The sequence below is a fragment of the Lepisma saccharinum genome, chromosome 20, assembly GCF_977018435.1.
Source record: "Lepisma saccharinum chromosome 20, izLepSacc3.1, whole genome shotgun sequence".
Classification (NCBI taxonomy): Eukaryota; Metazoa; Arthropoda; class Insecta; order Zygentoma; family Lepismatidae; genus Lepisma; species Lepisma saccharinum.
Genome location: NC_139248.1, coordinates 52,563,027 through 52,580,239, shown reverse-complemented (window position 1 = coordinate 52,580,239; position 17,213 = coordinate 52,563,027). Strand labels below are relative to the sequence as shown.

Here is a 17,213-nt window from a genome sequence, read left to right as displayed (position 1 = left end):
TTACAATCACCTAACAGAATTTTCATATCATACTGAGAAAATTTATCAAAGACCTCTTCTAACTCTGTATAAAAATCATCTTTAGTATTATCATGTTTATCTTCCGTTGGTGCATGTATGTTTATTAAAATAATTTTACACCACCTACCCTGCAAAACTGCATATGATATCCTATCATTAATAAATTCTACTGTTTTAAGAGCCGAGATAATTCTATTATTTATGAAAAAGCCTGTTCCAAAATTATGATTTTCAGTACCACCATAGAAAAAAGTATAATTTTTAGTTTTACAATTCCCGTCTCCTGGCCACCTAACTTCCTAGACAGCTACTACATCTAATTTATACTTAACTATCTCATTAACTGTACACTGAAATGCCCCAGGCCGGTAAAGGGTCAGAACATTCCAGGTGCCTAATTTAATATCCTTATTCCTAACGTAGATCTTATCCTTAGTCCAGGGACCTCCCAAAGTAGTCCCCACCCGGAGATCCGAACGGGGGACTATTTTACCTCCGGAATATTTTACCTTGGGAACATCATGGCCTTATATTGCTACTGAGACCCTACTATAGTTAAAAATAATTAATCATGTTTGTTACTAACACCAGTGTTACAATTCTTTATATTATTCTCACATTCACCTGATCCAGTGTCCACACAGATTCACACACTCATTCACAAAGATAATTTTAAATATAAAATTTGCCTTGGATAACAGTTATAGGAAATTACATCTTATACTCCTAAGCAAGATATAATAAACGGAACGTTATCTCCAATTAAGCAAATAATAATAAGACTGACACACAAATTGAAAATTTCGTCCTTCGGCAAATGTAACTTTTCCATGTGTGTGCGATGACTATTATGATATTGAGGGATTTCAAAAAGATTATAACAACCCTGAAAAATGTAATTTCTTAATTTACATTTACAAATTAAATTATATTTTAGCATCTCGATATAAAGTAAATTTAAAAACTATAAACAGCAACTGTAACGTAACGTAAGTATCCAGGTCCGTAATTTCTTTTAGTACTGAAAAATATCTCACTCATTGAATCACATTGTTCTTGGTCATTAATTTATTAATTATACCTGAACTTCTAAATAATTCTTTTAAAATTGTGAAAAAAACACATTATCAACATAGGAAAGTGTACAAATTAGAAACATTTATTACGTGAGTTTATGATGAATAAAATTCCAAGTGATGAACAGAAATTAGCCTTTTCTACGCATCACTGGTATTTTAACAACATTTTAACAGTACCAATTCCTCAGTTCCATAATTTGCACAAGGGAATGAGAGAACCTAATGAATATAATGTATTCCTATTTTTGGATCGTAAAAGTTTAGCTTTTACTGACAAAAGAGCTTTTAAAACACTTTCTACAAATAACATTTCGACCACGTTAGAACACATTACACGTGTTCAAGCGTAAGCTCAAAATGTTCGAGTCTCGTGACTAGAATGTGAGGTATAACAAAAATTTCACATAAATCAGAAATTGCTTCAATATGTAACTTACTGAAAAACGTTAAAGAAGATATTTTGTGATTATTTATAAGCATGCCAGAAACGTATATTTCTAGTTCATTTTGCTGACCTCTGTGGCGTAGTGGTTAGCACAGCGCGCTACGACGCCAGGAATCCAGCCTGGGCATGGATGTTCTTTGTGAGGGTCTCTTCATCACTTCAATCATATCATCACTTATCTTCATCTTAGTGATTAGATAAAAGTGGCAGGGGAGCAAAGTAAAATAAACCAAATCAATCAACGAATCAACTTTGGTTCGTTTTAATATATTAATGCTATTTTCAGTCAGATTTTGCATTTTGTACATTATTTCGATGCTAGAGCATAAAAATGTTGAGAGTATAATATTTTTCTTTTTCAGAAACTCATGTAATTCCACGTGACGTCATCCAACGTTGATAGTTGAAACTTCGGATGGCGTTCACCTCTAGATAAATCTCACCTTGGACTAAATATGAGCACAAATCTGTATTTTGCATCGCTTTTGGTTAATCTCTACGATTTGGATGAATGATAATTATGTGAAATTTTAAGAAGGGGCGCTCCAAGGCCTGGACTCTTACCCTGAACCTTCGGTAGCGATATCTCGAATCGACTGCTCAACGTGAGTAAGTACATTAAATAGTAAAAAATGTATGATATTTTGTTATTAATATGAGTAGTAGGACTAGGAGAAGGAGAGAGAGAACGAGGGAGAAATAAAGAAAGAATAGAAAATAGAAAAAGAGAGAATAGAGAAAGAAAGAGACTCTTTCTGTCTCTATTTTCTTTCTCTATTCCCTCTCTCTCTTCCATAATTTTGCTTTGTGTCACACACACACATGAGTGGAAGGAATTTTATCTGCAAAAAGATATGGTGGTAAAAATAACCTATGTGACTGTCTATAAGAAAGTGCAAGGCTAGTCTATCATTAATTGTATTCTCAATTCTTTTACATTTCTTGCATTAAAGGATTGGAGTTTGCGTTTTGCTACTTTATACACAGGAAGGCTAAACGGGACTGGACCCACAGTGTAAAGTGGGATTGGATTGGATTCTACTAATGCTGGTGCAGATGTGTCTTCTGCTTCTTGTCGTCAGTTCTTGACGTTTGAAAGAAAACGAGTGCTTGCAAATCTTTGAAATCGATGCAGTGTACATGACCGGTCAGTCTAGCGGCGTGACAGCGGTAAGAGCTACGGCGTTATATGTTCCAGGTTCGAATCGTAGATAAGTCACGAGGGCGTGTTTGTAGCATCATCTACGTATTTCATCGATTCACCATTCATCCCTATCATCAGGAACGACATTAATTGATTGATTGAATTGTGTTATTTTACGTCGCTTTGCTCCAAATTTTTAAATTGATGAAGACACACTCACAAAGAACACCCACCCATGCCCAGGCCGTTACTCGAATCCTGGACCCTTGGCGTCGTAGCGCGCTGTGCCAACCACTACACCACGGAGGTCGGCAGGTAGAAAAGTGGCAACATAAAAAAACAAGCAAGAAGAATACATAATCATACCTATGGACTCCAGTTTTGTATTCAACCGTTTACATAATTCCTTCATTTGCAAGTGATCGAAAGATAATCCCTTCATTGATTCCCACAATTTCTTCCGCCGGGCCACACTAATTGATAGCATCGACCGCCCCTAATACTGGGTACCTGTGCGAGCCTTCCACATTTCATGCTCTACAAATTATCGCTCGAGAGCTGCCTGCCATTCCGTTCCACCAGCACTTGGAAATCTTGCTTTGTAATGCAAGTTCCCAGGCCATTAAAAGAAAGCGATTAAGTCCACGATTTCAACAAACTACTTTGAGCAACTTTGCTTCTGAGCTAAGTATGGCATGCCTAAGTAAAATCCTTGCCGAATAGCAACAAACCATTATGTTCATGTCCTTGAATAGGACGTGCATTTCAAGTTCACATTGCTGTATGTGTCAACTGCCAGTGTTAAATCTACAAGGTTGCGACAAGCCAACCTCGGGTCGACTTTCTGAATTTTGTAATGTGTAGATGGAGACTGATCAACTAAGAACTGCACAGGAAGGACTCGAGGTGTAATAGGAATGAGAAACAATATCAATATGCCCACAATCTTCCAGATATATCAATGTATCGCTCTATATTTATTCTTTGTTCGTAATAATTGCGATAATATAGTTTTGGCAAATGTCTTTTCAGTAAATTTCACCTTTGCAGCACAGACAGATAGATTTGATGCAGGATTTCCATTCGTCTTTGAAACTTTCAAGGAGGAACTAAAAATAGACATTCAGCAATAAGCAGTTTTTTTTAAATGTGGTTTGGGATATTTATGCGCCTAATTATCTGTAACTGATTTCTTAAATTTATGCTTGGATTCTTGATGATGCATTAACTGTTTTCTGAAAATCCATTTTAGGTGGGCGAGTTCGACTTTAAGTTTAAAGCTTGTCTGCTAACTGATTGGGACTGCAGCCTTTATTAATTCCATTTATTTTGAGAGGATCTTACAATTTGTCCCATACTGCAAACAGAAACTTCATGACAATATATCCGTTAATTTACATTTTATGTTATTATATTCTATATATCTACAGATTATATATAATGATGTTCAAGTTATAATTTTATTCATCTTCCACCCTAACATACACACTTCCTACAGTAAAATATTTATTTTACCACGAATTTACTGCACGGCATTGGGCATTGGGGGAGTCAATTAATAACACCCGTTTTGTGAACTATTCAATCATTCTCAACCGACGAGATTTCGTTCGAATGGTACTCCCGAAGAATAAAAGCATTGTAATTGTGGTTACATGTAAATTACTTTCATGTATGTGATAAATTACGATAAATTACTTTTGAGAAAAAAGAAAGCACAAGAGAACTTTTGTTTCGTGTACATGTGAGAGCCATCCAACCTACGACACAGTGAAGAAGACCGAAATTCCCGATCACGAAAAATGTCCCACGGACCCACCCACCTTTATGTATTTCACCTTAGTATGGTGAGTAAATCTAACTTCAGTGTGGCCAGATACAATCTCTGAAAGAGAGTTGCTTTAAATGCCAGACAACACCGTAAATAATCTATCGTGGCTCTATGCACATGAATATCGTTGCACATCATTACTTTAACAGACCCACAACAAACTTCAGTACGAATTTCCAAGCAGACAAATCAACTGGATCATATTCATGGTAGAGGAATGACGAGATTTTTTAATAGCTACACTGAATTGACTTGCAATTGTTTGTGCTTGCGTTCTGCATAAAACGGAAATTCACACTATGGTTGTTATGCAGTCTATGGTGCCTATTCTTACTTTACAATACTAAGGAACAATGGTGCATTTTCATTGACGATGTACACATTTATCTTTGTCTTTAACCCGAAACGAAACTAGTTTCTTGTTGGAAAGTCTTCCTACGGCAAAGCACTCTGAAAGAAATTCAAGACAAGCAGCGACCATCCTCAATATAAATTCTGCCCGTATAAGGCGACGGAAATCGTAATAAGGCCACAGGAGTTCCGGTAACGCCTACCTATAAAAGAAAGGTAATTACACTGCAATTATTTTTCGCGGTTTATCCCATGTTAGCCTTGCTACACAATCACGAATAGGGAGGGAGACTAGTCGGGACTTGACACGGTCTTACTATCCGTTTCTTAGGCTTGTCTAGACTTGAAAACGTATGTTTCCTTCTCGATCTTGTCCCGACTTGAAAATGTCTCTTGTTGATTGGTTTATTTACGCATGCCCAGGCGAGAACTTATTTTACGTCATTCCCCTTCCACTTTTGGCGAAGCGTGACTATGAATGGTGTGAGATGGATGAAGGGACATTCACAAACATATAGAGCAACATAATACAGGGTCCACAGAGGATTATTCTGTGGCTGTGGTCAGAGGCACCAAATTAAGATAAATTTTCGGGGGCAAGGTAATTTTTTGGGGGGCAAGATCGTAACAGAGAATACTTTATATATGTAAATATAATATACATAAAATGTGTCCTTCTACGTGAATTTTGAGGGGCAGAAGTGCCTTGCCCCCCCACCCTCCAAGTCGGCACATATGCTTGTGGTTCCAGGCGCCAGTCTCGTTAGCCTGTAAAATACAGCCGATCAAGGGTGCCAGGAGGATTTTTTCAGGGAGGTCAGATGAAGATTTCACATCACATATTTCCCTTCAGTCATATAAACTTATATTTTACCTTTTCAAATCATAAAATTGAAAAGTAGAACCTGGATTCGCCTTGCTTCCTTTCCATAAATATCTGACATTGTTCGTTGTCTTTTTGTACTTTATCACGATGCACTGCACAGTTACCAAAGAGAGACTACTTCATCTGCTCTCTTTTATGGCGAGTGCCTCTGATCAATGTTTTTACGATCCGAAGGGTACTGAAAATAAAAGATGATTGCAAAATGAGGTGAATGATTTGTCAAGGCTAGATCGCAACTTCTAGAAAATATTTCACGATTTTTTGGGATGCCAAACAGTCGAGAAATTTCAAAGGATTGTACTTAAAAAGTGGGTAATTCTTGGTGTTTTCTGCACTGTAAATGTCTTGAAATTGATAGTCTAAAATTCTATTCCAGAAGTGCAAAAACACTTGAGGAGGAATAGTGTAGTGTGTAGAATCAGAGATTTTCACGTCGTCGGAAAATTTCGAAAATTGCCTGACCTGGTTAGGAAATGACGAATTTTCTTAAGTCTGGAACGGGAAAAAATCCCCTTCCCAATCCCGTCTCGACCAAATATTTTCAGTCCCGCGCACCCCTATAGTTACGGCATTCAGCATGGTCTCTTGTGAAAACGTTCTCTCGTTATTTTGTTGGACGTGGCAGTTAGTTGCTGTAATTTACAGCCTATAAATTACAGAAAAGAATACTATTTGTAACGAAATACTGCTACAATTTCACCATTCGAATCATATGAAATTCTTGCAGATCTCGCAGGGAACCCCATTGCAGCCCAGGGTGCATAGAAGAGAGGTTGACATTTAAATGCCGTCAGAAAACATAACCCCCTTACACGCCGAAAATATCCGTTCTCGGTCTCGTCTCCATATGTCAACTACAGTCTCGTTCCGTATTTTTCTTATTTGACGTTGGTTTTCTTCAAACACAAGTACTCAAGACTTGGTGCAACAGAACGCACATTGTGGTGTTAATGTCAAATTAGCGTTGTTCAGCATCGTCTTTGATGGCTTGTTACATCTTTGAATGCCTGTGACACATCAAGTACAGTGAGACATTAAATTCTCGATCAAGTGTTGTGTTACACCAATTGTAGTGGTTACTAAGACGCTACAAACAGTCTAATTGTGACTGAACCTGCGGTACAAAGTGCGGTTCCAGCCATCCGCGGATATTAACCGGCATCTCGTTAGACCTATATGAAACAATAAATCTCTGTTTCATATTCCATTTTCAAACAAGCTAAATCTTAGGAATTTTGTTGCTTATCTTATCTAGTTAACCAAACGTAAGACAATCACTTACTTTCTCGTGTTATTCGCCTCTTGTTTACAGTTTTGTAAGTATATCTGAACTTGTAGACATTTCCCACGGTCTCTACAAACTTTGATCAGAGTTTATTTCTGTAATACGATACTACAATAGAATAGGGAAATCTAGGTTTCGAGAATACAAATAACCAACCTTTGTATTCAGAGTGGTTAAAGTAACGCCATACGAAGACTGGAGTCCTTTGTTCGAATCTGACCAAGCATGTCCGATCATTTTATCTGATCACCCTCATCGATTTACTTATGAGAAGTAGAAAATACATTTTTATGACGTCATGTTTCTACCCTGGCCTGTTCTTTCATGCCTAATTTAAACACGATGGCGTAGATTTTGTTTATTGCATATATGATCCCGAGTTCTATCCAATTTTAAACTGATCAGCCTATCTCGACATAAAGTGAACTTGAAACAAATTTTTAAATACAGCCATAAAGATGATCTATAAATTCATATTTTATCCTTACGTCATACATTAAACACCTTTTTTTATGCATTTCAAGAGCTACTGTTCATAAAATCATGCTTGTGCCGGCAATTCAGGGGTAGTTTCTTTGCCATTTCCCCCCTTTTCTTTAAAATATGTAATGATTAAGTGACGTGGGTTGGCGGGATTTAACACGAACGTGCTGTGAAACAAAACAAAATTTGAGTTGTATTTTTAGCTTTTCGTTTTATGCACAGAAGAGCCAATCGGAACTGGACCTACAGCTTAAAGTGGGATCCGAACCACCATGTGCGTCCACCGGGTACCGAATCCGGGACTCCTTGATTATAAGCCAACGCCGTTACCACTACATCATCGGAGAGGCGGAACAAAGCAAAATATATTAATTAATACAGGTCAACATTAGGCTGTAACGGACACTAAACATCTAAAGAACATAATATTATAAAATGTTTAATAATACTTTTTACATTAGCAGGAAATTTAAGATTATATTTTCAGTTTTTAAGGTCATATTTTCATAATGTTTAGGGCACAATGCATATATGCGTTTAAAGCATTACTCTCATGGGCGTCGCCAGAGCAGGGGGGGGGGGGGTCGGGCAAATGATAAAAGTTGAATAGTAGAAAAACAGTAAGTATTATTACCACGGTTATAAATGTTATTATACAATAATAAATATTACAAACTAACAAAAATAAATTGTATTCGAAATAATAATAATAATAATTATTATTATTATTATATAAATAGGGAGACTCGATCCACAAAACGAGTGAATACCAGCACAACTATTTTCCATTATTTCTTCTGCATTTTATGCAGTTAGTATCTGAAATTCATTTTGATATTAACTTTTGCACGTCTCGTTCAAGAAAAGGCTTTAAATGTTAGGGGAATTTTCATAAAATTTGTTATGTGACCTCTCTCCCACAATTGTAATTATTAAAATTTTGAAAACTGTGGAACCATTTGTTCATGGAATGAAATGGTAGAATATAAACCTTGTTGCTTTATTTTTCACTCAATGTTTTCGATCCAATGCAGTTTTACTCTCATTATTCTGTTCGAACACTAACGAAATAAACTTTATTTCTGTTAACAATAAGAGTAACAAAATTTCGGCTTTCTCGTATCTTTAAATGAACGATGTCAATTTCCAGGGGGTCCACCGAGCCGTTCGACCACCCTCCCGATGACCATGATTACGCTATAGAAATTTGAGGTGTAGTCACCGCACTAAATCGCCATTCTGTGCTACTCTGCTGCCCCTTTTCCAACTTGCAACATGCAAGAAAGGAAACTAACTGCTCGTCAAACGTAAAACATTTACCTCTGACGTACTTTTTCTCCGTCTCCAAGGACATTCGACACGAACCGCAATACCCGGTTATTTTTCCTCCAGCTTACCGTTTTGTTTACGACTGACATTTCGTCGTCGCCTTGTAATCAAGGGGTCCCGGGTTCGTTTCCCGGTGGAGGCACATAGTGGTTCGGATCCCACTTTAAACTGTAGGTCAAGTCCCGATTAGCCTTACTGTGCATAAAGTGGACTTAAAACAACAAATCAATCCAATACGACTGACATTTTGTATACGTTTGTGAATTGTAGCAGTCACACATTTCAAAGGACATGTTCAGTTGACTATTCATATGATCGTCAGAATTTATTACAATAATGCAATTTTGAAGTTCAAAGTTACAGTGTCTTAATATAAGGGGCCAGCCCTAGTTTGTGCGGGGCCGTGGGCATACAATATACGCGGGGCTAAAAACAACTTTTTTCAGAGATCTAAGAAAAATCAGAGATTTCTGGTCCTTCGTGTAAACTAGGTATCCTCTATAATCGCAACATTATCACAATAAAAAAAAAAAACATTTAATTTATATATTTCGCGTTTATACCTAGGAGCAAGAAGGATAACATGTTGAATCTTCGTGATTAGCCAAAAGTGGCAGAAAATCCAACTACAATATATATTATATATCACTCCGGGTTCGAATCCTCGCCTGGCCATGGGTGTTCTTTGTGAGTCCCTTCATCAATTCCATCATATCATGACTCATCCTCATCGTCGCGATTAGCCAAAATCGGAAGAAAAGCGACGCTAAATAACAATAATCAAAATATGAAACAACAAACTACTTGCATTTAAAATGCTGAAATCTCGTTTTAAAATTCCGTTTCGAAATCTGTTCATCCTCCTACACAAGTACCTAGATAATGGGATATTGCCACTTCGTCGTTTTCACGCTAATTTGTAAAGACAATCCAAGTGTTCTATAAAATGTGGTGTTATACAGTAAAGTATAAAGCATAAAGTCATGTAGTTTTTCCAAAGCTTATGCGTAGTTAGGTTTATGTTTTATGTATGCCTCCCCGATGACGAAGTGGCAGCGTCGTCGCCTTGTAATCAAGGAGTCCAGGGTTCGATAGCCGGTGCAGGCACATAGTGGTTCGGATTCCACTTTAAACTGTAGGCACAGTCCTGACTAGCCTTACTGTGCATAAAGTGGACTTAAAACTCAATCAATCAATCAATCATGTGTTATATAGACATGTTACCTATTATACATTGTTGTCCATATATTATTCAAAATCATTACATAATATGGCACATCTACATGTATATTATATTTTGATAATAGAGAATTGTTTTAAGTTCCCTTTATGCACAGTCGGGAATAGACCTACAGTTTAAAATGGGATCGAAACCACTATGAGCCTGCACCGGATATCGAACCCGGTACCCTTTGATTATAAGGCAATGTCGTTACCTCTGAAATTTTCTGGGGGGAGCAGTGTCACTCGCCCTCTCTTAAATACGTTACTGTCTAGGGAGTGACAATTTTGATGTCGAATCGAGGCAATTTGATATACACGATTGATTTATTGCTTTGGTTTTTGTTTTACTTCGCTTTTCTGTCACTTTGGATAATCGCGAAGATGGGGACGAGTGATGAAATTTATGAATGGACACTCACAAAGATCCATGTCCAGGCGGGGATTCGAGCTCGGCGCGATGTGCTAACCACTACACCACGGGGGCAAGCGTACGTATCTAAATTGAATGTACAAAATGCATAGGGGGTCTCTGTAACTATGACAAAATCAAAGAACGCTATCCTGAATGACAGTTAGGTATCTCTTTCCAGAGGAAGCTGGCCACTGGATCGAAATCCAACCGACCAAATCCCAACTTGAAACTACTACAACGAAAACTGTTCTCCAGTTACTCACCAGGTTGTGGAGACTCCTCCCGACCACCGTAACCTTCACAGCTCTGCACATGGAGATTTCCAGTCCGGCGTTTCCTGCCATAAGTGTGCACTGGAACGATCAGCTTGGGCCTCGGGATTAGGAACTCCTCTTGAGCACTGCTCAGTACATCACACTGACTAGATTCGTTAGAACCAACACCGTTCCTCACGTACGAAGGTTCCTCACTAATAGTACAACTAGGCTGGATCTTCTTCCTGCTTCCGCTGCTAGCGTTGCTGCTGCTGCTTTTGGACAGCGTGGAAGATGAGGACGAGAAAGATTCCAGTCTCCTAAGTGCCTTATCGCTACCTCTCCTTACCGTCCCCTCCCAATCGGCGTCCCAGTCCCAGTCATGGTACACGCGACTAGAGTGATTCTTCTGCCTGGACAAGGTCCATGTCCTTATGCTGTTGATGTTAGCCTTGTTGATCTCGTCCCTGCGATTGCCTTTCGGGGTGTCCCAGGCACTGTCCTCGTCTTCCCATGGATCTAGCCAGTTCGCACTGTACACACCCATCCTACCCACACTCGTCAACGCATCGCGACTGCTCTTGTCTCTCTTCACGGCGTCGGCGTCCTCCTTGGCCTGCTGGTTCTTGAGGAACCGTCTGCTCAACGTACCCGACAACCACGGCGCCATTTCCTTCGGAGTTTCGGTGACTTTATGCTCTTCCACTGCACGCCCAGGGTAGTGCCTCATGCTCCAACAACACACGGCGCTAAAAAATTGATATGCATCTCCACCTACACTAAGCCGTCAACATTCCCGGCGACACTGTGAGCATACGCTGAGCAATATTTCTGGGAATCCCACTCAGCACGCATCCTGCGCTTGACACTTCACTTTCGTTCCCGCTTCGCCGACAAAGACCTCACTGCCTCCTCGTCCGGTGGAGACAGCGCGCAGACTGCTCTCGCCTTCGCTTGCTCGCCCAGCGCTGCGACAGAAATTCCCTCACAGCTGGTAAAATTTCCCTTTCCTCTCCAAAATTTCCCTCGTGTAAGAAAACTAATGCGAGTGGCCCTAAACATCGGACAGGGCGTCCGCAATTTCACATAAACAAAATTATCTGATGATTATAGGGTTCTCGCTCCAAAACAACAATCTTCCAGACCAAATAATTAGGGTAATTGGTTGATTTGGTTTCTTTTACTTCGCTCTTCTGCAAAGAACGTTAAAATAAGAAATAAAAAAAATACAGGTTTGTATTTGTACATTCAGCGGCAATAAAAATGGGACGCCTAGATCCTGAAATGCTCTCTCATCTGCGCGGCGTTATGTGTGTTGCATAACTTTACGGCGATAAGTGGCTTTTAATAACGATTTTTCAATGCCTACTTCTACCACCGCCGTAAAGTTAGGCAACACACATAACGCCGTGCAGGGGAGAAAGCATTTCCGGATCTAGGCGTCCCTTTTTTTTGCCGCTGACTGTACCTTAAGTAAGTTTTCAGACCGAAGCGGCACGGAACAGGCGACACGTGTCGCATGGAAACCAACCTTCAAAAATACAGGCAATATTTTGTACCGAATTGCCACAAGCTGCAGATGTCGCTTGCCTATCGCTCTGACCGGGTCGTTTTCTCAACTTCATGTAACATGTCGACTTGGCCTGGTTGTCGCGCATGCGGAGTGAACTTTTTTTTTTACAGACTGGAGGTGCCAGTGTCGTTTGTCGCTTCCATGTGAAACCGCCGTGTTGCTTGTCGTTTTGGTGTGATAGATACCTGAGGCTAACCTGAGGGGAAGGATCGTGGTGCTGCTAACGTCACTTTCAAGAAAATGCCCGAGATCATTAATGTGTGGGGCCATGCCTTCAATACCCCTATGTGCCTTCGCCGACCTCCGTGTCGGAGTGGTTAGCATAGCGACACCAGCGGTCCCGGGTTCGAATCCCGGCCTGGGCATGGGTGTCGTCGCGATTAGCCAAAAGTTGTAAAAAAGCGGCGTAAAATTACGAAATCAATCAATCAACCCGAGACACCTATATTATCTGGGACACCCTTGAACTCACTTGAACTCACTGGAAAATCTATCCATGCTCATCGACAACCCGAGAAAATGTTCATTGTAATTATTGTTGTTGCTGTTATTATTATGATAATCTACTTTGGGGCTTACCTAGCCTCCCATCAATGTGTACCTGAACGGTAATTTTAAAGGTTGCCTGAGTGTGCTACTGCACATCACCTTTCTTGTAATTAATGGAGATTATAAGAATGTGTGAAGTCCTTCCTCTTGTGCGTTCATTCATGTAATGTACAGGGAAGTATTTGGTACTTTATCATTAGAGCCCGGAGTTTTATGTAATATCAAAGTACAAAATATGTACATAAATATGTATTATCAAAAGAATATGTAGGTAAATATGTACTATCATAGAATATGTAATATTAATAATAATCGAATTATTAATTAAGTAATTTTAAGAATTCTGCTAGATGTTTATTTTATTTGAACATATTCAACGTAATTTCAAAGACATAAGTTGTTCAAATTAAAGTTTGTATCAAATCTGTAAACTCAAAAAAGCACAGCAACGTGCACTAATTTAAGAAACCAATTTTGTGAATTATTAATTACTTTTCACATCGCAAATTATTGTAGAATATGTAAATATGTACGAGAGCTCTTCGTAACTTTCGAAACAAATTGTAAAAAAAAAAAAGTACAGAAAAAACAATGGAATGAAAATATATAGCTATTTTTATACTTTTTTGTACAAGGGAACATATTGTGTAACTCGCTACGTACAGGAAAGCAGCTTTCTTGTCCACCCATGCCAAGTTTCTAGGTGCCTTGCCTACACCTAATAGCGAAACGGAAATATGTAACCAGAAAGGGGAGCGGAGAGAACTGCAGCATGTTTCGATAAATAACAGTTCCAGTATTCTTTTTCTTCAGCCTTTCGACTTGGCAGTCAATACTAGGTGACCGTATGCACTATGAATCTCATTGATTAGAAAATATTACATCACATGAGATACAAATTATCTTCATCATGTTTCAGAGATCGAAAATATAGGAAAAAGAATCAAGGTAGGAAAAAAAATGCCGAAATATGTTGTTTTATGTAAAGTAAATTAGCAGATATGTAAAATATGTAATATCCTGACAAATATGTAAAAATATGTAGCATAAAACTTATAGAAAACGATGTCAGTTACATAATTCGTTGACATTTTCGTGTTCAAGGTATGTATCTACGAGCATTCCCTGACATTCGCTACGAGACTCGACGGCAAGCGGCCGGCATCAGCGGTTGTCTCTCCCGGTGAACGGGTTCGCGACAGTCGCACGCTACAGACTGTTTTTTTTTTTCGTTCTTCCTGCCTTCGCTCTCTTTCCCTTTCTGTTGACGTTGCAGACTGACGCCAGTATAATCCTCCCTCGGAAGTTGTGTTGTGTCGTGTCCGTGTGTTGGAGATTGTGGCTTAATATGGCACCACAAAAGTTTACATTACAACAAAGGATTTATCTTGTCGAGTGTTTCTTCGGAAAGAGGAATTGTGGAGAAGTGCGACGACGTTTTGGAACGAAATTTCCTGGTGTTCCCGTTCCACATAGGACCACTATATTAAACCTCGAATGAAAATTGGGAAATCTAAAAAATTAAGTATACAAAGACAATCCGCACACCATCCGTGAGTTAAAGGAGAGTATTGTACGAGAATTACAGTAGACGAACTTGCACGTGTAAATGCCAATTTCCTTCGGAGATGCCAGGAATGTGTTGCAGCAGAGGGACATCATCTTCAACAACTTCTGTAGTCAAGGTTAGTACACAATATGAAAACTGTAATTTGAATAGCCGACTCTACCGACTGTCGCGGACCTGTTCACCGGGAAAGACAATCGCTGATGCCGGGCCGCTTGAACCGAGTCTCGTAGCGAATGTCAGGGAAAGCTCTGTAGAAAGGAATAGAATATGCAATTACATACAAATCCTAGCTATATTTATCGTCATCATATTTTCAGCTCCAAGTGATTTGATTTTGTTATTTAGAGTCGCTTAGTGGCTAATCGCGACGATGAATTTGAGTATAGATATGATGAAATCATGCACAGGACGAGATACGAACTAGGGATGGCCAAACGGATCCGGATCCGAAAAATCCGGATCCGTTTGGATCCGGATCCGGATCTGCTTGGATCCGGATCCGAGAAATCCGGATCTACTTGGATCCGGATCCGTAAATTCCGGATCCGGATCCGAGAAATCCGGATCCGGATCCGAGAAATCCGGATCCGGATCCGAAAATTCCGGATCTGGATCCGGATCCGAAAGTTCCGGATCTGGATCCGGATCCGAGAGTTCCGGATCCGCGGATCCGGATCCGAAATTTCCGGATCTGGATCCGGATCCGAGAGTTCCGGATCCGCGGATCCGGATCCGGGTCTGAAAGTTTCGGATCTGGATCCGGATCCGGATCCAAGAGTTTCGTATCTCAATCCCATTATAATATTACCACACCTTAGTCCTACAAGAATTTTTTTCAAGTGTTGTTCCTAAAATACTTTGCTACGCATCGGCTAACACACTCGTGCACAAATGTCCGAAGTGATTTTGTAAATGCCATTGAAACGAATATGTATTCATTCGAATGTATTGGAAATGAAAACACACATAAATGTGAGACATTCCATTCCAGGATGAAACCTTTAACACATATAACAAGATAGAAATGTTATAGAAAAATTATACAATTGTTCTACAGTTACAGTTTTACAAATTAAAATAAAACATTATAATATATGTAGTGTTAAATAATTACAAAGTGTAAGACTAACAAGGGAGGTTATCTAAAGGTCCCCCTCCGATTTCCATGAAACTTGGCAGTATAGTGGGGCCCAAAGGAAGAATTACGTGTTTTTTTGTTACAGATAAAAAACGGTTTTAGGGGGCAAAACCCCCTCAAATGTCAAGATGAGGACAAATTGAAGTGAGGATCTGACCCCTGTGTCCCTCCCATTTCCATAAAACTTGGCAGGTGTATAGTGGGGCCCAATGGAAGAAATAAGTGCTTTTTTTGTTTCAGCTAAAAAACGGTTTTAGGGGGCACAACCCCCTCAAATGTCAAGATGAGGACAAATTGAAGTGAGGATCGGACCCCTGTGTCCCCCTCCGATTTCCATGATACTTGGTAGGTGTGTGTATAAACGGGCCCAAATGAAGAAATACGTGTTTTTTTTGTTTCGGCTAAAAAACGATTTTAGGGGGCAACTCCCCTCAAATGTCAATATGAGGACAAATGTAAGTGGGCATTTGATTTGTGTGTCCCCCTCCGATTTCCATGAAACTTGGCAGGTGTATAGTGGGGCCCAAAGGAAGAAATACATGTTTTTTTTTTGTTTCAGCTAAAAAACGGTTTTACAGGGCGAAACCCACTGAATTGTCAAGATGAGGACAAATTGAAGTGGGGATCTGACCCCTGTGTCCCCCTCAGATTTCCATGAAACTTGGCAGAAGAAATACGTGTTTTTTTGTTTCGGAAAAAAATTTGTTCTAGAGGGCAACCTCCTCTCAAATGTCAAGATGAGGACAAATTGAAGTGGGGATCTGACCCCTGAGTTCCCCTCCGATTTCCATGAAACATGGCAGGTGTATAGAGGGGCCCGAAGGAAGAATTACGTGTTTTTTTGTTTGAGCTAAAAACTGTTTCAGGGGGCAAAATCCCCTCAAATGTCAAGATGAGGACAAATTGAAGTAAGGATCTGACCCCTGTGTTCCCCTCCGATTTTCATGAAACTTCGCAGGTGTATAGAGGGGCCCAAAGGAAGAAATACGTGTTTTTTTGTTTCGGCTAAAATACTGTTTCAGGGGGCAAAATCCCCTCAAATGTCAAGATTAGGACAAATTGCCGTGGGAATCATCTGACCCCTGTGTCCCCCTCCGATTCCCATGAAATTTGACAGGTGTATAGAGAGGCCGTATGCCCCCTGTTTCTTCCTATGCCATATTTACGTGGTTTCCGGGACTTCAATTTCTCCTCATCTTGACATTTGAGGGGGGGGCTCTATACACCTGCCAAGTTTCATGGAAATCGGAGGAGGAGACTTAGACCTCCCTAGTAAGTAAGTGTATTAATTAATTACAAACCGCGCACGCGAGCACACACACTATATATATATATATGTGTGTGTATGTATATTATATATATATGTATATTAGCAGGTAACAATATGTTATAAGCACATTCTTACTTTCCAAAGAAGCGCATGTGGGATGGCAAAACGGATCCGGATCCGAAAATTCCGGATCCGGATCCAAAAGTACCGGATCCGGATCCGAAAGTACCTGATCCGGATCTGAAAGTACCGGATCCGAAAGTTTTGGATCCGGATCCGAAAATTCTGGATCCGGATCCGAAAGTTCTGGATCCGGATCCGAAAGTTCTGGATCCGCGGATCCGGATCCGGATCTGAAAATTCCGGATC

The 17,213-nt window shown here is 39.7% G+C and overlaps 1 protein-coding gene across 2 annotated transcripts in view; it reads right to left on the bottom strand.

Annotated features, from left to right (window-relative positions):
- Positions 1-17,213, bottom strand: part of for (cGMP-dependent protein kinase for) — a 261,102-nt gene that overhangs the window by 125,071 nt on the left and 118,818 nt on the right. Inside the window, exon 1 of one of the 2 annotated variants that reach the window (XM_083141469.1) lies at positions 10,754-11,670. The exons of the other annotated variant lie outside the window; for it this stretch is intronic. Coding sequence (XP_082997595.1) covers positions 10,754-11,474 — 721 coding nt within the window. The 5' untranslated portion in view covers positions 11,475-11,670. Of the gene's footprint in view, positions 1-10,753; positions 11,671-17,213 lie in introns of those variants that run through there. 2 annotated transcript variants of the gene reach the window in all.